The following is a 23493-nucleotide window of genomic DNA, read 5'->3' on the forward strand; positions in this document are numbered from 1 at the left end:
TGATGTATGCTAAGTGTTGCACTAAAGAAAATTTCAAAATAAAATAAACCCTGAGAGATTTGCAAATCAGTGTAGCCAAGAAAAATCTTTGTTTCTGTGCAGAAAGTTAAATGTGACTCATGCACTGAGCATAAAGAAAGGAACATAATCAATAATTGTGTGATAGCTTACTAGAATATTCATGGAACAAATGACTCTTGATATGCTAAGATGGTCACAAAGAGATGACATGTATTCTGGACGGATAAAATAGACTGGAGGTTACTGAAGTAGGGACAAACAGCATATGTGGGGGACGCATGTATGATGCAGTGTGTCAGAGAACACCTAGAGTCCAGTACTCTTTTATTCTGCATCCCATGCAGTCATAGGGTACTAAGCGGTGTAAAACACCCTGGAGAGAAGGGCCAGCCTGGGGATGAATTTCCTGTCTAGAAGAAATGACAGCTATGCTGCAGCAGGCATTCTAACAGAGAGCCTGTGGTGTTATCTCCAATTGGCAACACCAGGAAGCCTTTGCAGCATTTGTATGGTTGGAGTTGAGTAGTGATGGACCCTCACCAAGATAAGCGCAGAGGTATATTCTAGGAAACACAAGCCTTCCCCTAAGTAGCTTTTGTTATTTTTGTTTGTTTAAATGTAAGGATACAGTTCTGGTATTTACATCCATTCCTGCACGTCATGATTTCAACCAACGGAGGCCACTCTCAGGAAGGGAGTTGCAGTGTTATCTGAGACTGTTTTTAGGTGATGCTTTCTAGAAGACTGATGCTTGTAGGAAAGTTTGCATGTGCTTACTTCACAAGAAAATTAATCTGTTTGCCTTTCCTTCTTTGTGTTTGAGTTGCTGGACCCAATGTTTGCTGTCACCGGTCATGCATGTAAACTTGTCAAAAGCAATCATCAATATTTTAGGTACAGAGAGGAGCCCAAGTTTCTTTTTTTTTTTATTAATTTATTCATATTACATCTTGATTGTTAGCCCTTCCCCTGCTTCCTCCCATTCTTCCCTCCCTCCCATTTCTCCCCTTCTCCCCTCCCCTATGTCCGTGACCTAGGGAGACCTCCTCCCCCTATATATGCTCTCAGAATATCAAGTCTCTTCTTGGTAACTAGCTATCCTTCCTCTGAGTGCCACCAGGTCTCCCTATCTGGGAGACATGGTCAGAAAAAGGGCACCAGAGTTCGTGTGAGAGTCAGATCTCACTCTCCACTCAAGGGTGGAGAGTATCATGTTCGTCAGCTAGGTCTTGGTAGGGGTTCGATGGTTTCTGCTCCAGAGTCCTCAGACTTCAGAAGGCAGAAGCCTTGAATGGGATGCCTATTGGAACACAGATGACTAGAACCGTGTTCACTCCTACTGTTTTATAGGCTGAGCAGTTTATTTCCATAAAGGTATCACCATGTGGTGTGATCCTCGTAGTTCCACTGTTTTCCCGCAAACAAACAAGCCACACCCCAGGAGGTTCCCCTAATTCTCTCAAGCATTTCTTTTTCCCATATTCTGTTCTCTCTCATGGAACCAACCGTGAGCCACCTGTGTAGCTTCTCTCAACCTTAGTGCTGCCACCTATGAAACTGGAGCATGAGAGTCACCTGTGGGCTCTTGTAAGAGTAAATGAACTAAGTCATGACCCATGTCACTATCATGATCTGTGTAGCTTTTCTTTTAGTTAAGAGCTGGCTCAAATGGTCAGAAACTTTGTTCAGGAGTTTTGGGTTATTTTGCCCAGCTTCTGTCATCTCATTCGCCATGCTGTGCTACACAACTCAGGGTAAGTGAACCCAATGTGCCGCTCTATTAGAGTCTGAATGTGGCTCTGGCTGCAGCATTCCCTGATCCGTAGTCCAGGGCAAACTCCAGAGAACCTGGAACTGCCTGCCTTATTTTTCCAATCTCTAGCAATTGGAACTACCTGGATCTTTAATAGTTTGTCAATATTTTACTTTCCAAAGACTTCTATAGTTGTTACTTCCTTTAGAAATTATTTTATGCATATAGGTGCTTTTTCTGAATGTATGTCTGCATGTTATGGGCATGTCTGGTTCCTGTGGATGCCAGGAAAGGGCACTGGATTTCGCAGAATTGGAGTTACAGGTACTTGTGAGTTGCTATGTGAGTTCTAGGAATCAAACCTGAGATCTCTGGAAGAGAAGTCAGTGATATTAACTGGGAAGCCTTTGCGTCAGCCCTTTGTAGTTGTTATTTCATTGAATTAATGACTGGATGGCTAAAGAAAATGTGACATCAAAGGATTTTTGCATATGAAGATAGTCTACAAAAGAAGTTGATTAATTCGTGAAATTTATAGTTAGGAGCAAAAAACCAAAATTGAACATCATAAATCATTGATGACTCTGGTTAACACTGTCTAAAAGACAAAGCCATGGGGAGAGCGCACTAAGTTCTTTTAAATTGAATGGGTTGGCAACTACTAAATCAAAGAAATATTTAATAAAACAGAATCAACATATATCCCAGAATGTATTATACTTGTTTTCTAACTGCATTCATGTGAAATAAAAAGCATTGTTTATGAAGTTTTTAACATTCTGAAGTTCTTTAAAGATACAATGCCCTGCACAAAATTGAAGTTTTTGGAAATGCAGTGATGCTTTGCCTTACTTGAAAACTACAAGACTAGAGGTTCTACACCTTCTAAATTCTCACATTGGTGGATTTTCAAGACGGTGGCAGGGGAGGAAATAAGGACCAGATAAAGTTATGAGTGTGGGACCATGCAATAAACTACAGCTCTCATGAAAGAGAGAGACATCCAAACCACCTCGCTGTTCTGTGCTGGGAATCAGGTGAAAGGCTTTTAATAAATACTACAGTGACATTGGCACCATGATCCAGGGCTTCCTGGCTTCCAGAACTATATAACCAATGTATAACTAATCCAAACAAAACGTTTACCTGTACAGGTAACAAGGCCTGCGTATTTTGTTATAGCAACAAAAAAGGAACTAAATAATAAAAATAGCAAAAGTGGTAACAGTGGTTAGAATTTTCTTGTTCACTTTGTACCAGTTTCTCATAGACTATATAGAATCCCCCTTGTTCCTTTTCAAGAGTACTGTGAACGGGTAAGAATATAGCTCACGGGAAGAGCACTAACCAAGCAGGCAGGGTTATCTGAGTCTGATCTCCAGCATATTCTCTCTCTCTCTCTCTCTCTCTCTCTCTCTCTCTCACACACACACACACACACACACACACACAGTAGCAAATATAGACAGAGACAGACATATGCACAGGGAGACACACAAAAACCAACCTTATAATGTAGTTTTTCTTATCCCAATGTCATAATTACATCAAGGCTAAAATAAGTTAAATACTTTGGTCAAAATATAGCATACAATCTTTTCTCTAAACAGGTTATCAAACAAAATCCAGAAAGTCAGTTGAATTTGAAGCTATCATAAATAAGAAAAAAATTGCCGTATAAGTTTATTCATTATTATTCTGAAATGCAAATGTAACTGTGGGGTTTGCACTTAGATGCTGCCTCTGAAGATGCTACATCTTTATCCACAAACATTTACCCGACCACCAGGTAGCGGTACATGCTAATCGTCTTGTCATACAAGCAGTTTCTGATTTACTCACTTGATACTTGACAGCACCAAGGCCCTCGTGGCTTTGCCTCTGTTCCTGCTCCCCACATTCTGAGAGGCTAGGTGTGGCCAGGCCGAGGGGGAGGAGCTGAGTCCTATGACCCTGGAGGGGGGAGAGCCAGGTGCCAGCGGAGAGATGATTGCATCGGGTCATACTTGGCCGTGTGAGAACTTGCTTTTACTCTGAGCGAGGAGGTTATTGGTGGTGTTTAAGTAGGCCCATCTGGCTTGCCTTCGGCTTTACAAAACTCAAATGGAAGCTCTTCAGATAACAAGCTGAAGAGAGGAATTCCTGGACCCTGGGGCGACAGCTCAGGTTACTTTTCTTGATTGTAATATTCATGATTCAAGCACGGACCCTGGGATCTGTAAAATGTGTCCACAACAGGAATTTGGGAGAGAGCCATCCTTCTCCTAGCTTTGGTATTGAACGTGCTATGGCTTCTCTGAAACAGTGACTCTGTTTTTTGTTTTGTTTTGTTTTGGTTTGGTTTTTGTTTGTTTGTTTTCGAGACAGAGTTTCTCTGTGTAGCCTTGACTGTCCTAGACTCGCTTTGTAGACCAGGCTGGCCTCGAACTCACAGCAATCCTCCTGCCTCTGCCCCGTAGTGCTGGGATTAAAGGAATGTGCCGCCACCGCCTGGCCGAAACAGTGACTCTGAAAGGGGCCTGGCAACATCTGCTCACTTTGGAGACTGTATCTTTCCAGGTAGGAGGAGACCATATTGCCCCGGAGCAACACCCTCCACAGAAAGCAGTTGCTGGAGGTTTCAGCAAGGCCGAATTATCAAGAAGAAAGCACGTAGTGGGAAGATAACAGAACCATTTAATCATACTTGAACCTGACTGAGTCACTTCACAACCCCAGAAACATCCAGGGAAGACTCTGAGCGGGAGGGGTGCACTGCGGCTTTGAAGAGGCTGACGAACAGCCAGTGCTTTGATTATTAATGTACTGTGACTAATGTTACTATGCCAAGTTAGGTCTGGATTGGTAGCATTAAGGTTACTAAAATTAAAAGAAGCGAGAGAAGATAATAAAATGAAAATATACAAAAGGCACCAATTTTTTACCGCAAAGTCTTACGTAATTTCTAACTGAACGTCTTTGCGACAAGGTCTCAAGACATGTCATTGCTTCTCCACAGAAGCCCTTGATCAAACATGTAATTGTCAACTCCGCTTTACATACAAAAGCCCTGAGTCCTGCGAGGTCTCAGATAAGCAGTGTCCACAGGGTCATGGGGGGTTTGGACTTGTTTTGTTGCACACTGCAAACAGAGGCCTTGGTTATAAATGATGTCACCTAAGGCCAGGGAAGAACGTTGTCTAATGGGCTACCAACGTTCTTTAGCTGAAATTAAAACTATTCGAGTTAGGTGAGATGTCAAGAAAGGCAAGGCTAGAATTTCTGATGAGCAGCCAATTCTTTTTGGAGCCAGCAGAGCTCCAGAGCGACAGACTCCAGGGTGGAAACCAGAAGTGAGATACCACCCCTCCTGTATTACCCTTCTGTTAATTTTTCAAGAAATATAACAGAAAGGGTTTATTTTTTTTCACAGTGTGACAGTACAATTATCCTTTCAGGGAAAGCATGGCAGTGGAAGCTTGCTCCCAGCAGCCTGGCTGTGAACGCAGATTAAGGGCAGTGGTGTGCTGAGGTTGACTTTGGGTGTCTTCCACTATTGCTCTCCAACTTATTTATTTATTTATTTATTTATTTATTTATTTATTTATTTATTTATTTTGAGACAGAGTCTCTCAGAGAGCCTGAAGATTACTGCTTGGCCTATGCTGGCTGGTGCCCTGGAGTTACAGTGGGCACACCACCATACGTTGTCCTGTGACTTATGTGGGTCCTGTGATTTTGTGCCCAGGGTCCTGTGCTTGTATAGCCAGAACTTTATCCACTAAACCATTTCCCTAGCCTCACCATGTTCTCCTTTTAAACTTAATTGTAGACTCCAGCTCAACCACTGATGCTACAACATTTCAGGATCTATTTCATAGACTGGCACAAAGGTGTGTGTTATCAATATCAATATATAATAATGAGTGTGTATCAATCCAATCAAGTTGACAAGCAAAATCAACAATCAAGAGTCCTCCCTTTGTCAAATCAATACACAAACACATCACCTTACTCATCTTCGTCTAGGCCCATTCAGCTAGCACAGCTTTCATCAAAAGCCCAGCCACGGCCAGCCGCAATGGAGGAGTGCTCCCCTTTCTACACATTCTTGCCAACATGTGCTGTCACTTGTGTGTTTTATCTTAGACATTCTGAGAGCTGTAAGATAAAATCTCACAGTCGTTTTGATTTGTGTTTCTCTGGTGACTAAGGATACTGAGCATTTTTAAGTGCTACTTGGCCATTTGAGATTCCTCTGTTGACAATTTTCTGTTTAGCTCTGAGCCTCATTTTTTAATTGGGTTATTTTGTTCGCTGGTGTTTAATGTTTTTCATTCTTTATATATTTTGGATACTAAACCTTTTTTGTATGTAGGATTGATGAAGATCTTTTCCCAATCTGTAGACTTTCATTTCATTCTATTGACAGTGTCCTGGCCTTGCAGAAGCCTTTATTTTCATGAGGTCCCATTTATTAATTTTTGATATTATATGGAGCCTGAGCTGTTGGTGTTCTGTTCAGAAAGTTATCTCCTGTGCCAATGACTTCACGTCTCTTCTTCACCTCTCTTCTAACAGATAGAGTGTATCTGGTGTTACTTTGATGTCTTTGAATCCATGTGGACTTGACTTTTGTGCAGGATAATAAATATGGATCTACTTAAAGTTTTCTACATGGAGACATCCAGTAAGACCAGCACCATTTATTGAAGATGCTATCTTTTTTCCATTATATGGTTTTGGCTTCTTTGTGAAATAACAAGTGTCCATAGGTGTGTTGGTTTATTGCTGGGTCTTCAATTGATCAACCAGTCTATTTCTATGCCAGTACCACACAGGTGCTATTGCTGTTACTCTGTAGTATAGTTTGGAGTCAGGGATGGAGATACCTCCAGAAGTTCTTTTATTGTACAGGATTGTTTTTGCTATCCTTGTTTTATTTTAACTTTATAATATGAATTTGAGAATTGTTCTTTCAGGGTCTGTAAAGAATTATGTGGGTATTTTGATGGGGATGGCATTGAATCTGTAGATTGCTTGTGGTAAGACGGCCATTTTTACTATGTTACTCCTACCAATCCATGAGCATGGAACATCTTTCCATCTTCTGAAATCTTCTTCAATTTCTTTCATTAGAGATTGAGGTTCTTGTCATAGAGGTCTTTGGTGTGCTTGGTTAGAGATACACCAAGATACTTTATATTATTTGTGGCTATTGTGAAGGGTTTAGTTTCCCTAACTATTTCTCAGCCTGTTTGTCATTTCTATACAGGAGGGCTACTGACTCTTTTGAATTAATCTTGTATCCATCCACTTTGATGAAGGCGGTTATAAGCTACAGGAGTTCTCTGGTGAAAATATTGGAGTCACTTATCTACACTAGCAAATCATCTATGAATAGCAATATTTTGATTTCTTCCTTTCTGTCTTCTATCCTTTTGGTCTCCTTTAGTTGTCTTATTGTTCTAGCTAGAACTTCAAGTACTATATTGAAGAGATATGGAAAGAATGGGCAGCCTTGTCTTATCTCTGATTTTAGAGGAATTTCTTTGAATTTCTCTCCATTCAATTTGATGCTAGTTATTGGCTTGATGTACATAGCTTTTCTTGTGTTTAGGTATTCCTTGTGTTTTGTGTTCCTGATCTCTCCATCACTTTTATCATGAAGGGATGTTGTATTTTATCAAAGGCTTTTTCTGCACTTAATGGGGTGATCATGTGATATGTTCCCTTCAGTTTATTTATATGGTGCATTACATTGATAGATTTTTAAAATTTAGATTTATTTATTTATTATTTTTGGTTTTTTGAGACAGGGTTTCTCTGTATAGCCTTGCTGTCCTACACTTACTTTGTAGACCAGCCTGGCCTCGAATTTACAGATCTGCCTGCCTCTGCCTCCTGAGTACTGAGACAATGCGTGCACTACCACACCCGGCCTCATTGATGGATTTTTGTATGTTGAAAAATGTCTGCATCTGTGGAACGAAAGCTAATTAATTGATCATGGTAGATGATATATTTGATGTGTTCTTGGATTCAGTTTTCAAGAATTTTACTGAGTATTTTTGCATCAATATTCATGTGTGAAACTGGCCAGAAATTCTCTTTCTTTGTTGAGTCTTTGTGTGGTTTAGATATCAGAGTGTCTGTGGCTTCATAGAATGCATCTGGTAATGCTCCTTCTGTTTCTATTTTGTAGAATAGTTTGGGGAATATTGGTATTATCTCTTCTGGTAGAATTAAGTACTAAAACCATCTGGCCCTGAGCTTTTTTTGATTGAGAGACTTTTGATGACTGCTTCTATTTCCTTAGGGGTTATAGGACTGTTTATACTGTTCACCTGATCATGATTTAACTTTGGTAAGTAAAATATATAACCACTTTGGATATAAATTTGGCACTTTCTCATAAAATTGGGAATATCTCTACCTCAAGACCCAGCTATACCACTCTTGACTATATACCCAAAAGATGTTACACCATAAAACAAGGACACTTGCTCAACTATGTTCTTAGCTGCTTTATTTGTAATAGGATCTGGAAACCACCTAGATCTCCCTCAACTTAAGAATGGATAAAGAAACCATGGAACATTTACACAATGGAATACTACTCAGCTATTAAAACAAAGAAATCATGACTTTTTCATGCAAATGAATGAATCTAGAAAAGATCATCCTGAGTGAGGTAACCCAGACCCAGAAAGACACACATGGTATGTCCTCACTTATAAGTGGATTTTAGCCATATAGTACAGGATAAACATACTACAATGCACAGACACAAAAAACAAAAGTAATAAGGAAGACCCAAGGGAGGATGCTTACATCTCACCCAGAAGGGGAAATAGAATAGACAGAGGTAGTGGTTGAAGAGAGGGAAAAAGGTAGGCGAGGAAACAGAGATATGAGGATGGAGATTAGACCTGGAGAGAGCATGGAGGGTTGGCGGGAGAACGAAGGCCTATTGAGAAAAGAGAAAATGTAGGTCAGGGCATATCTGTGACTAACTGGAGACCCTAGTCAGTGTAGGCTCTGGGTTGAGTGCAGAGATGAGCAAATATGAGAGGGACTCTAGCAGGGACACCTAGTAGCAGGGGCCATAGCGACCTAAGAGAACACTCGCCAACTAGACAAGTCTCCTTGTAGGGGGAGGGGAATTCCAACCCACCCACAAAAACTTTGACCAAAATTCACCCTGCTTACAAGATTTGCAGGTATAAAGATGGAACAGATGGATGAGAAATTGAGGATATATCCAACCAATGTCTGGCCCAACCCAAGATCCACCTCATGGGAGAGAACCAACTTCAGACATTATTAATGATACACTGCTTTGTTTGCAGACAGGAGCCTAGCAGAGTTGTCCTCTGAGAGATTCCACCAAGTAGGACCTCAAAACATATGCTGAGATTCACAGGCAAACACCAGGTGATATTTAGTGAGCCTTGTGGAAAAGTGGGGAGAAGAAGAAAAGGACTTGGGGTGACAGAAGCTTCCCAAGAAGATCAACAGAGACAACTAACCAGGGCCCAGGGGACCTGCTGAGACTGAAGCACCAACCAAGGACCTTGCATGGACTGGACCTAGGGCTCCTACAAAGATGCAGCCTATGGGCACCTCACCCTCCATGTGGGTCCTCTAGTAAGGAGGGGGGTTAGGGGCTATTTTTGACACAGATACTCTTGCCAGCTTTTTTATTACATCCTCTTGGTACAATTGCCTCGCCAGGCCACAGGGGAAGAGGACTTGCTCAATCCTGATACACATTGATGGGCTGGGTAGACGGGAATGGTACTCCCCTTTGCTTAGGGTTAGGGGAGAGGGGAAAGGGGATATGGAGGGTAGGTGGGACTGGCAGATGGGGCTATGGCCAGAATGTAAAGTGATAAATAAATAAAGCTATTAAAAAACAAAACAGCCACATCTCCTTTCTGTAATGGAAGGCCTAGTTAGCAAGCTGGCTTTTTTTTTTTTTTTTTAACCTATTCATGACACTAGTCATACAAGATGACTTTCCTTATTTTCAGTCTCTAACCTAAGGAGAACAGGAACTATGTAGCACTGGCTAGACTGACTGAGCTCAAGGTAAGGGTCTCTGGAAGTCAAGTTAAAAAAAAAGTACCTAACTTACATGGATTAAAGAATCACTTGTTTACTTCCCTGTGATTTGTAATTCTAATTGGTTCATTTTCCTCTAGCTAGCATTTTAATTTAAATGATAACAAAGGAAACAGAAGCAAGGAGAATATCCAGGTGAAGGATTTCACCTGAAAAAGGTAAAAGAAGTTTTAAAAAAGGATATCTGCGGGCTTGTTTATAAAGAAAGGCCAACAAAATTGATCAGAATGCTTTGTGCTTTTCAGTTTTCAGTGATTTTACCACAATGCTTACTTTGAGTTCTCTTCAACTGCAGGATTACATTGTGGTCAGACCTTTCCTAAAGTGCATAGAAATTCAATATCTGGAGGACTCTGGAGGCTCACTGCTTACTTGAATGCTTTGTTAAGTCCTAAAAGAGGAATAATAACAGAGTACTCAGTTTGCATGTCTAATCATCACATGCCTAGCTAGGTAATTCTGTGGTTCTTACTAGTATTGCCTTGATTAGGTGCCTTGTAGTCATCAGAGGGAAATGTCATTGTAAGTAGATTTCCAAAGAACTCAAGTTCTCCCTAATCCATTCAGATGCTCTGTGTAGCTACAACATGTCTAGGGCATGAATGATTTTGCTTTGTAGTTCCAAACTTCAGCCTGATGTTAAGTACTGATTCCTGGATGGCTTGCCCAGATGGACTCACCGGTTTTCTAGCACCCACTAGATATTACATGTAAATTGGCCAGGGAAGAGTGTGTTTGTCTTTGTGAAGTAGCAGAAGGCTAAGTGCTTTTCTAGCTTTTCTAGTGCTTTATTCATGATTACATTAACTTGTATAAAAAGAGTATGTTTGGTGGAAGTAAAGAAAGAATGGAATCACTTGAAAAGGAAACATGTTATATGCGAATTTACATGTCCTGTCACATAAAATGTATAATCTATATTTTCTTTCTCAAATGTGTTTGTGTGTGTGGGGGGGGGCACTAAGTGTGGTGTATGCAGACATGTGTTAGTATTTGTCCATGCATAGAGGCCCTATGTGTAGAGGCCACAGGGGACACTCAATGCCTTTCATTAACATTCTCTATCTTATTGTCTTCAGAAAGAGCATCTTACTGGGCCACGAGCAAGGCTGACACCGGCAAACCCCAGCAAGGCTGTCTCTGCCGTGAACACTGGCATTACATGCACCCACAGTCCTGCTTGGCTTTATCATGAGTTCTGGGAAGCCAAATTCAGGTCATCAGAGCTGTGCAGCGAGTGCACTTACCTCCTATGCCATCTCCTACGGCTTTGGAAGGATTTTCAATTTTAAGTAGGTGCTCTCTAAGGTTGTGTAGAATAGTGAGCGGTGATTAGAAAATTCTTTCTCTGAAAGAAGCATTGCTGTCTCTTTAATCTGACACCTTTCAAGGTGGAGCTGGAAGCTATTATGCCAGGATAGTGAACTATCTGTGCTCAGTGTGTGCTATTCTTCTCCTAAGAGCTCTTTCCCTTATTGCTGTCACCATCTCACATTCTTTCTTATACATTTGGCTTGTGGTCTTAAGAATCAGCAAACACTTATCCCTTTAAAAAGTAAGATTTTTCATTCTTTTTTCTTACAGCACAAGTTTGTGACATTCATTTAATGAAACCTTGTAAATGTTTGCTAGTGGGTATATTTACAGAGAAGAGTAGAGTGGTGCTTTGATAGTGTGCATGTACCACACTGGTATTGAGTTTAATTGTAAATAAATTCTAATTTGCTTTTAATGTCCTAATAAATAAATTGGGATAGAGTTCTATAGCTTCATGAATTTTTAGCTTTGGGTGGTTTCTCATAAATAAATGAAGACAAAGTCTGCTTTTTAGTGCATGAAAGGATTCTGCCATGTCTCTGCAATACGAAGCTACCCAAGACAAGAAGTCATTGCCTTTAGTTTCATAATTCCACACTTGAAGCAGTCACTGCGGCAATTTTTGCAAGTCTTGACAGTACCATGTTCATGCTAAGTAGGTTTCTAAAGCTTTATGATTAGATTGACACAGGGAAGTTGAATTCACTTGGTGGATATTTGGTAGATGTTGCTTAGCAGCCAGTGTTCATGACCTCAGCTCCTTCTTGTCCCACACAGGACCTGTTAGCTATCCCACTAGCTTACTGTGTTGGACCTTAGTTGGTTTACATTAGATCCCTACTTCCTTGTTCATTCTCCTGGAACAGAATTGTGCTTCTGCTTCAGTAACCTCCTGGGCATTTGGGAAGCAGGTGTCTTTTGATTTCTGTCCCCTGCTACACTGCATCACGGTGTCATCTATCTGCATACCTATATTATCCTCTGTAATGGCAAAAGAGGAAATCTGTGCTTTCACTTCCACTTTGAACATCAAGAATGAATTCATTCGTATGGTTGGCAAATGAGAAAATAGTGTAAATAACACCAAGAAATACCCTTTTGACTAATGAATGGGAGGGAGAGACTCTCTAGTTTTTGTTTTTGTAGCAAGGACTCAACATTAAAAACCATCCATACTTATTATACCCTAAGTCCCAGAACAAGGTAAAGTACTCTATATAATGAGTTAATTCTTTAGTTCCTCAAGCCTCCAACTATAAAGAAAAGACTCAGGGTGAAAATCTTAGTGCATCTAGTTACCAATGTCTCTAATCAGTCCTTTCTTAAGGCTTGGGATTATCCACATGACTGCATGATCAAGTTCTACCCTATTAAACATGTTGCTTTTCTGACACATGACTCATGTATGGTCAAATGACATGGATTTTGACTTGGGCTGGGAGACAGTGTGGCCTGTACACTCCTTGCCATACAAACATAAGGAACTGAGTTAACATCTCCAGGACCCATGTGAGTATGTCTGGAAAGAAAAGAATGGAACGCTAAACCAGGAGTAGGGATAGAGACAGGCAGATCCCTACAGTCCCCTGGCAAAGCAGTCCAGCCTGCTGGTGAGACCCAGGTCCACTGAGAGACTCTGTCTCAAATATGGTGGAAAGAGAGAAAAGAAAACAATATTGATCCCTACCACCTGCCAGCACCGGCAGGGACATGTCCACCCACACAGGAGGACCTGAACAGTCATGGGCTCCCACACATGGCACTGCACACACATATGCACACACACACACACACACACACACACACACACACAAATCCACAAAGACATTTCTGACTTAATCTTACTTTGTTGAACACAATAAACTTAAGGCTCAGCAAAAGGTTTGATTTGACTAGAAGGTGACGGATCTGGGCCTAAAACCATACATGCAACATTTTCTTTGTCAGTTCAGAAAACATGTGAATCCCTTATTTCTTAGGATAGTTGGAGGGATCTCATGATGGCTGAGATGATCCACTCCTCACCTGGACCCCAGTTCTTGAGATTTTTATCTGTGGTGACTTGTGATGCTGATACTTCCTAATTGGCTTTCTCCATTTCTCAATTATGTAACCATGGTGGCACTTTTCTTCTCCTTGTGCAGGTTATGAGAAGCTGCTTTTGTGCAAAAGCTGTAATTCTGAATGTGGGCTCTACAGGAACAAAAAGCAGCATGGCCGGCTGTCATCTCTGTCTTCATTTTGTATCCGTTTCCAATGGGGGTGGGGTGCGTTATACTTCTGCTCAATTTTCCACATGCGTATATTCAATCATGAAAGGAGGATCTGTCTCAAAACATGATACCCAATTTATCTCATCCTCTTTGTGGGATTAAAGCAAAAAGTCAAGAGTAACCAAAGCATCCTCCTGTCAATGCTGCGAAGTCTTTCTACACATTCGCCTCAAAAAGTCACCTGAAAGGCTCTAGTTCTTGTTTGAAGACTGAAGCCCTTTGGGTTCTGGGAATAGAAAAAGCTCTCAGACAGACAACTCTGGGCAGAGGTCTCTCGTACATAGGAGCAAATATTTCAGGAGGATGAGACTGTCTTTTCTAGTGACAAGGATATCTCCAGAACTACCCTGAGGATCTAGAACAGAAGTAGCATACATGTCCCACCCCCAGTCCTCCTCTGTGGAAGGCAGAAGTTCATGTTGAACACAGAATGTGCTGAGCGCTGGGCTTCCTGTTTTCCTACACGGCATTTTGATTGTAATGCTTTCCTTTCATTTCCTGTTGTTTGCTTCATCTGGGGATAGTGGTCACTCAAGCCTGATAGAAAGAGTCTGAACAGAAAAGTGGATTCGGTCAGGGAATTTGTGGTGAATGCATACCTCACATTTTGTTGTGATTTGGAGACAGAAGTAATAAGTAACAGAAGAGGAGAAATAACATCTTCATTTTCACTTTCATAACTGTGTATATGGGCGACAGTGTTTACTCAGTGAAGAAGACTTGGATAGATAGCAGGAAAAAAATCAAGACTACTCTGGCCATTTTGTTTGAGATGTTTACTATCTCAAACTATCACTCGATTAGAAATACAAATGTAAATTTAGAGTTCCCTAGTCTGTAGAATAAAGTTCTTAAAGTTCTGATATTTCATGAGTTCAACTTGGGAAGGTGATAGAAATATTAAGTAGCAACCACAACGCTCTGGCCTACTTGGGATACTAGGGAGGACTATGTAAGAGCTATGTCTAGCAGAGTAGACTGACAGTGAAGACACGGCAAATAAAGGAAATCTCAGAGTAAAAGGAAGTGGGTAGTTATGTACAGCCCTGCTGAGAAACCTATCAAGAGAAGCAACCATTGGAAACAGCAACATGAAATCCTCTTGGCATACCCCTCAAAAAAATACTCAGAGATGTTAAATGAGAGCACATAGAGAAACTATGCTATTGAGTTAGGCTTTTGTCACAAAGGCACTGAGAAACCCTTGTTCTTCTTTCTTTGATAAATTCATCCCATTATAATTCCAAAACAATAGGCAGACCTCACAGTTTGAAAACCTCAATCTGAAGTGAAAGTTTGAAGGAAACGTGGTAATTGCCGAAAGCTTATATTTGAAAAGCTTAAATGAATGTGCCACGAAATTCAAATAATGGTGGATATTAAAAATCAATATAGAATGCTGACATTACAACTTAACTGAATTGGTTGAGAACTTTACCACCATATCAGACAATGCCAATAACCGTAACAAAATTACTTAAGCAACAATAGGTTTTAAAACAGATAGGAATATAATATTACCAGGAAGAACCTGTTATTACACATTTAGTAAATATATGCATATAAATAAGTAAGATCATCTATAGATACAATTGAGAGGTAACCACATACAACACACACCCGAACATACACTCTAACATACAAATATTCACACTTTCATTTACCTTTATTAATTAAATTCTTTGTGATATAATGTTTAATTTCATGGTCGAAATATCGACATGTTTTTACCAAGTGTCTACTATAGTTGACAAGGAAAGAGTGCCTGGAAATGAACAGTATACTAATTTCAACATTGGGGAAATAAAACATGAAAATAAGGTCTTAGCTAAATTCCTAAACAATAATGATTGATTATCAAGCAACGCTGACACTGGAAATGATAAGGTCACCATAGGTTGCCATGGCAGGCCAGTTGTGGAGAGGGTGGCTGGCCACACAGCTAGTGCATGTGACTACTGTCAGTAAGTAAAACTGTTGAGCTACAGGTACCTGGAACACCAAGATGGCTCAGTGGGAAAGTGTGCTCGCTATAAGGCTGACAACATGACTCTCTTCCCTGGGTTTGGCTAACTACAGCAAGTTGTTCTCTGACTCGCATCCATGTGGTAAAGCATGTGTGTACATGCATAGACAAAAATAAATAAGCAAACAAAAATAAATAAAAGTTGTAAAAAGAGGATCCATGTATCTTGCAAGAGATGTTTTTTTGTCACTAGCGTATTATGTGTACCCACACATTTAACTATACAAATGCAAACTTTCTTCCATGATAGAGAATGTGGGAAAGAAAGCCTTTGATTTGGGACTTTATGTATACCTAACATTGTATATAGTACTCATATTTTACTTTCATTTCCACCCTCATATATATATATATATTGAGCACTTGCTATGTACAAAGCACCATAGTTATGTGCCTTTAAACATATTCATACAAGATTTTAAAAAGCCTCACATGATCTCATTGTTAGCTGGATATAATCAAATGCTACTGCTGCCACCCGGCAGATGTGGACACCAAGTATTGCATTCCTACCAGCTCGTGACCCCCGTCTTCGTCGAAGTCCTCCTCCACCCCGTCAGTCATCTCTCCTCCATCCGCCTCTTGCCCTCCTTCAGCAGGCTCCTCTGTGGAGTGGTCTGCGTTCTCCGACACACATTCATCTTGTATCAGTTCTATTCTCTCCTCCAACTGCTTCTTCTGAGCTTCTAGGGGGCAGAAAGCACATGGCTACTACCTTGGGTTGCTCATAAGTCGTTTAGAAAAACCATGAAAGAAGAAAAAAACAAAACAAAACAACAGGGAACTCTTAAAAGGGGTGAGCTGTTAAGAGCTCGTGAAAGACATGGATATATTCAGTAATTTATTCAATCATCTAACTACATGCATATGTCTTTGTATGTTTACATGTAAGCATATCTATTTAGAAGTGAAAATGGGAAAAAGTAGGGTCTCGAGATGGTAACAATATATAAATAAATACATTACACTGATCTACCTAAACACATGATTTTACATGAGACTCTGAGAGGGGTAGTCTCTCAGTGAGAAGCCCTGTCTAGAATCACAGTCAAGATTTATTACTTAGTGGGAATGTGGTGCTTTACGAGGAACGAATGATTGCCCTGCTATGGGCCTAGTTTCTCTTCTCTGCGTGCACTAAATGCTTCCTAAGCTCTTAAGGTTTGATGCAGAAAATAAAAACGCTAGCACAGTGGCTTGCAAACAGTAAGTGGTCAACAAGAGAAGCCACGCTCCACACTAACAGAGTTCCGTCTGCCACATTAGCATGAAGCCACGCTCCACACTAACAACAGAGTTCCCTCTGCCACATTAGCACGAAGCCACGCTCCACACTAACAGAGTTCCCTCTGCCACATTGGCATGAAGCCACGCTCCACACTAACAGAGTTCCCTCTGCCAGATTAGCATGATGCCACGCTCCACACTAACAGAGTTCCCTCTGCCAGATTAGCACGAAGCCACACTCCACACTAACAGAGTTCCCTCTGCCACATTGGCACGAAACCACGCTCCACACTAACAACAGAGTTCCCTCTGCCACATTAGCACGAAGCCACGCTCCACACTAACAACAGAGTTCCCTCTGCCACATTAGCACGAAGCCACGCTCCACACTAACAACAGAGTTCCCTCTGCCACATTAGCACGAAGCCACACTCCACACTAACAAGAGAGTTCCCTCTGCCACATTAGCACGAAGCCACGCTCCACACTAACAGAGTTCCCTCTGCCACATTGGCACGAAGCCACGCTCCACACTAACAACAGAGTTCCCTCTGCCACATTGGCACGAAACCACGCTCCACACTAACAACAGAGTTCCCTCTGCCACATTAGCACGAAGCCACACTCCACACTAACAACAGAGTTCCCTCTGCCACATTAGCACGAAGCCACGCTCCACACTAACAGAATTCCCTCTGCCACATTGGCACGAAGCCACACTCCACACTAACAGAGTTCCCTCTGCCACATTGGCACGTTCGATTTGCAGAAATTCATACATGCAAGTAATGCTGACAACATAGCTAGCAGTTATTTCTCTCCTGTTTTTGTCATCTCCTGTGAAAATTCCAAGAAACAATGGACAAATAAGATAATGTTTTGTTTCTCTTTCTCCAGCTTTCCCCTTTGTGCTCAAACTGCTAAAAGCTATGTTGTTCTCATTAATTTTGCATACTATTATTCTATTGAAGTATTGTTCCACTGTTTGATTTGAGCTTTAAATAGACTGCATTTTAAGCTTACTTACTAATTTTTCATGACAATGAAAACAACTTGAGAGTAAAAATCCGGAACATCTATTTCCTATTTTTCTCATAATGTGAGTTAAGAAGATATTAGCCTTTGATCTATAAAATTTGATGAAACATAATAAGCTTTGAAAAAAGTTTATTAAATAAATATGCGAATAAATAAATATGCAAGTAACCTTTTCTACACATTGTTGAATATTATCACAGTATTTTTTCTACAAATAATGTGTGTCTATACACTCTCTATTTCAATTCTCCAAATGATAAATGTGGTTGGAAAAAAGGCAGAAAGGTGTGATATGGCCCGTCCTCTGCCAGATGACAGGGCTCCAATGGTATTTAAGTTACTTAGCAGTGGCACTGTACTTCATTCTAAGCTTTGCCATGTAATTACATCCTATAAACACATGAAGTTTGCTCTCTGAAGATTAATAATATGTATGTGGAAAATATTTTAGAGATTACCAAGGATGGCACCAATGTGTATAATTGCATTAAAGGGAGACAGTGCAATCTCTCTCTCTCCCTCTCTCTCTCTCTCTCTCCATATATATATATACACACACATATACATATATGCATATATATTCAAGCCTCAGCACCAGCATCAGTTTGGATCAGTGAATGATGACTAAAAATGTTATAGATGTCAGGCCTTGTTTCAAAATATGGCCACTTTCCTCACAAAGTCATTGCCAGCCTCATAGGAATAATGCAAATGTTCATTGCAAACTGAGGTTTATTTTAAGGCAATCCTTTGATACATTCTGTTATTCTTATTTTCTATGGCTTATAAATAGAAATGGTGCCATAAATATTAGAATGTAAGACATGGGGTGCATATTTCTGCTAGTTACTATTTCAATGAACTGTAGTTTTTGTTCTAAAAGTTGAGGTAAAATGTAGTATTAAATTCCCAAAGCAGTTGTTTTCTTGAATGATGAAAAGATGTGAATGTGCCTTAGGCCACAAAAACACATGAGCACAGAAGCTCAAAACAACTCTAAAGTGTATCCTTTATTATTTGATTACTATACAGAAACTATCTTATAAAAATATTTACTTTGGATTTTTGAGAATGTACTGAAGAGATAATTTTGTGTACTGGCTTTCACATGACCTTTTTATTTCTGTTTAAACAAATGTAAGATATTAAGTTACTCAACTGTCTTTGTTACCCACAATATGCATGCAATTCATTTCAGAGTATATTTCAAAGACAACAGTGCATTAATACAGTTCAAGTTTAGAACGACAAACCTGTAAGCTATCCTCCTCCATTCATTAGCCTGAAAGCTTAAATGCTTAGGAGATATTATCTGGGTTGAAAATATACCCCTTAATTATGATGGTAATTGATTCATGGGATTTTAACAGAAATGAGGCCAGCCTGCATTTTTGTAAGGTGTGGTCAGCATAGACCATTGTCACTGGCTCAGTGGGTGTGGAGTGTCACAAACCCTGAACAATCATAGGATTCATGAATAAATCACACATGAAATAAGTTGTTCATTAAGCTGCTGTTTTGCCTCTGAGCAATCAACTTTGGTTCAAAAAATATTTTGTTATAATTAAGGCAAAGAAACTAATTCTATTTTTTGAATTATTTATTTAGTTATCTATTTTAGAAATGAATAACATTGTTTGATTTAATCTAAATTTTGTAGCATTTGTTTTATATGCATAATTCTTTGCATAAACATGTGAGAAAATACCTACGTATGTGTTGTGTGTACGCGTATACACATGTGTGAGCATTTATATTTATCAGCAGAGATTCTTTGGGGCAGAAATATTGGTATATATCTTTTCTTTCTTTCTTTCTTTCTTTCTTTCTTTCTTTCTTTCTTTCTTTCTTTCTTTCTTTATTTCTTCTTCTCTGTTGTCTATTTTGTAGCCTAGCATAGAAACATTTTCGAATATATTCATGAGTTGTATGGAATCAAATAATAAAAACCTCTGTCTTCATTTCAAATTCTTCTTACCCAAACAAAAAGGCAGCTGAATTTGGCACCATTGTAGCAAACTAAAGTTCTGAGGAGTCAAAATAAACATTACTGCCACATCCTGTACTAGAGCCCACAGCCAAGATGGTACTCTTAGGGAAGAATTTTTCATGTTTATACTGACAACTCCTCAAAAGAAAAGTAAGTGTGGAGTATCTGCATGTTCTGGAAAGGTGCTACCTTTGTATTTTGGCATCTCTTAGAGCCTCTCTATTGTGTTGTTTGTGTCAAAGTGATGAATTTCTTTTCTGAGCAGAGAAGTGAGTTAGTGTTATACTTTTGTTAGAAGTATGGACAAGGACTGCAGGAGCAAGCAGTTAATGCCAAACATAATATGCAGTGTTACCTAAACTATAAGACTATTATAGTAGGAAAATATTTATAAGGACCACAAGTTAGTGAGGCAATGAGTTCTTCTAAAGTGATGGCCATGCAACACATGGGCGCTAGTCTTGGAACACATGTCAATAAGATATTATTGTTCATTTATGCACAGGCAAACTGAGGCATAAGTGAAGCAAGAAGGAGTAAGAATCCATAGAAAGACTTCTGAGTCGGCAGGCTCTGCTGTCTCCTAATGCATCACCAGGATGCAGAGGAGCTTATCTGACATTCTGCAAGATAATACTTTAAATTTCTTCACAGAGGAGATAATCTCCAAGTTGAGAATGAAGAAATCCCTTCAGTAAGAGAACAAACTTTAGCTAAACAATGACTATAGAGAAGAAGGAATGCAAATGATTGCCATTTTTGTTTAAGGGGAAATATTTATGGCTCCAAATGACATGAAAAGAAATCATTTCATATTAAAATTTTTCCTCATATTAAAATATTTTTCAGCATATCTAATTTTACTTCAAACGCTATATATTTACTTTAAAAGCTGTATTTAATACTAGAAACAAGTTGCAATTGTTGGAATTTGTCACCAAAACCTTTCTATTAAATTGGGGTTTTGTCACAGTTATCGATACAACTGAAAATTGGTTGAGGTGGCAATTAGCTTTTTGGCATCCTGGCTTATTAGATAATTACCAGCTGAACGGTACCTAGCAGATGACGGAAAAGACTGTTGATACAAAAACACTCCCATTATTCATTATAGTTAAAATGGTATTCTGAAATCATTTTGCATACCAATATGAAACTTTTGAAAAAATATTCTATTTTAAACCTCTATATGAGTTTTAATTCAAGGATTTAAAAATGCTGCTGCTAAATACTCAATTCATTACAGATGGTATTACTAACAACCACATAAATAAAATTTCAGGAAGATTACATATGAGAAATTTCTTGATTAAAATATCAGTTACATAAATGATTTTTAGAGAGAATAACTCCAAGTTGTTCACAAGGTTTTTATATAAATTTTAATGTAAATTATTTAAAAATAACAAAACATGATTACTTAAATATTGTGATTTTGAGGGAGATTATTGTTCCTTTCATCTTGTAACTTTTATGAGGAATTTTCGAAATGTCTCAGAACTACTAGTCAGTTAGATTCAATCTCTATGGGGCACCTAACTTTGACTCACACTTATCTGCAGCCTTCTGTTTCAGTAATATGGATCTACTCACCATAGGGAAGATGAGCCAGACAGGAAACAACTGATGGAGTAAAATGTGTGCTAAGTGAATTGGGATGGCTGGACCAGTCAGTGAGGTGGCTATGACGTCACTGGGTGATAGTCTTCAAGTGACGTATATGTGAAAGACACTTCAACAAGGAGATTAGGGTGCAGAGAGCAAGGGAGGCCGGATCAACACTGGATGTGGAGAGTGGGCTTGGGGAAATAAGAGCTATCTGGTGGAGTGAATCTAACAGAGTAAGATTGGGAAGCACCAGGTACCCGAATAATAGAAGATGATGCTGAACACGGAGCGCAGACAGGACATGGAACAAGACCAAATCTGGTGCAGCGACCTAACAGTTCTCACCGACAGCTTTCTGTGCCTCCTGAGCTTATCCAAAGTTCACGTAGGCTTCCTGCTGACCCAAGACTCCCTCTTAGAATCATCACTTTGAAAGTGTTAGATTTAATCTTTTTTCTTTGCCCGATTAAGATGTTTATCTTTTTCACCCATGAATGTTTTCCATTTCTAGGACCTAGCCCCTGACTGGTCTACATACGGATGGACACATTTAGTCTCTCAGTCTATTTGGAGATAGGCACCTAACTTTGCTAAAGGCAGTTGACAGTCACAGTTTGCCTAACCACATTGGCCAGGTGCTGCCAACACCTCACAGCACAGCTCAACTAGTTTATCTGACATTTGAATATTTTCTGGCCTGATCTTTACTCAGAGTTGAGTTCTGGGCCCGGCGCAGATTGCAATGGTCTTGAAGAGAGTCTTGCTAATGGCCTTTGCCTGTGGTCAGTGTATGTATGCTTTTCTGTATATCTGAGGGTATGGGAGAAGATTCTTGACAGTCTTCCTCAGAGTTAGCTTCTTTACAAACATGCAGCTTTTGTAGCCCAGTATTAATAAGTCCTGTTTTGAAGAACAGGATGTAATCTGAATAAATTATAATAAATTAAAATTTTAATGCATAATTAAATGTTAATACATCTAATTTCAATGTGTATTTTAACATGTGACTTGTTGGTAAGGTTTTTTGGTAGCCTGCATACCTGGAAATGCCATTTAGCCATCCTCACCTTTAGTAGTTTGGGTAGTAGAAATGAGTATTAGGCGGTAAGGTCCTTCCCCAGTATCCGCAGGCCTTGCCTCTGTCTCTGTCTCTCTTTCTTTCTGTCAATCTCTCTCTGTCTCTGTCTGTCTGTCTCCCTCCTCCCTCTCTTTGTGTGTGTGTGTGTGTGTGTGTGTGTGTGTGTGTGTGTGTGTGTGTGTGCCCTCCAGCTTTCAGGGTAGCTGGTGGGAGAACATACTCTCTGGCTTTTTCTCCTTTTCCTCACAGCTTCAAGATCGTCTTTCTGTCTCAGGCTCTAGGATACACAATGCCATGGTATGGTTTGCATCTATTTTCATGCATTTCTTTAGGAACTCAGTAAATAATTTCAAACTGGTTAACTATTAAATTCTCTTTGTCTCTCTCTCTCTCTCTCTCTCTCTCTCTCTCTCTCTCTCTCTCTCTCTCTCTCTCTCTCTCTGTCTCTCAGAATAGTTTTTAAATGTTTTTTTTTTCATTTTTTCCCCACAATCCTTTTATTCCATTTAGCATATATTTCTCTCTCTTTCATCTTTGTGCCCAGCTCTATTATAACCTTCCTCCCGAGTATTTTCATCTTTGCCCCTTCAACCACTAAGTTATTTATTTATGACACTATATGCTAATTTCTATAAGCTTCTGTGTGCCTTTTGAACACTGAGTCTTATAGATTTGTTGATATTTCATCAGAACAGTTCTGTCTCTCCTCCCTGAGGATATCTGTCGGTTTTGGTTGTTGACTTGTTGTTTTACTCTGTGTTGTTTTAGAGGCTTGTTGTCCTGTACCCTCTGCTTCCTCTGAGCTCTTCCTTCTTCTCTTCTGCTGCTGCTGTGTAACGTTTTCTTCCACCTGGCGATCATTGTAGTTTTAGGGGAGTGTTGAGGATTCACAGCTGCTATGCAAGCACAGAGGGGTTTTGTTTCTGTAGGGCGGTCTGCTCTACTACTTCCTTGGAGATGCATTTAAAGTGTATCTTTTGGGTTACTCTGGTCCCCAAATGTATGTTCCCCTAGTATCTTGTGCTGAGGGGAAAGAAACTGGTACCTCCACTGCAA

The 23493-nt window shown here is 39.8% G+C and overlaps 1 protein-coding gene across 6 annotated transcripts in view; it reads right to left on the reverse strand.

Annotated features, from left to right (window-relative positions):
- Ralyl (RALY RNA binding protein like) overlaps positions 1–23493 on the reverse strand; it is a 675570-nt gene that overhangs the window by 20351 nt on the left and 631726 nt on the right. For 5 of the 6 annotated variants that reach the window (XM_051139878.1, XM_051139877.1, XM_051139879.1 and 2 more), the window contains one exon: positions 16010–16182. The exons of the other annotated variant lie outside the window; for it this stretch is intronic. In XM_051139878.1, the coding sequence (XP_050995835.1) occupies positions 16010–16182 (173 nt within the window). The remainder of the gene's footprint in view (positions 1–16009; positions 16183–23493) is intronic. 6 annotated transcript variants of the gene reach the window in all.

Source organism: Acomys russatus, chromosome 31 (genome assembly GCF_903995435.1).
Source record: "Acomys russatus chromosome 31, mAcoRus1.1, whole genome shotgun sequence".
Lineage (NCBI taxonomy): Eukaryota > Metazoa > Chordata > Mammalia > Rodentia > Muridae > Acomys > Acomys russatus.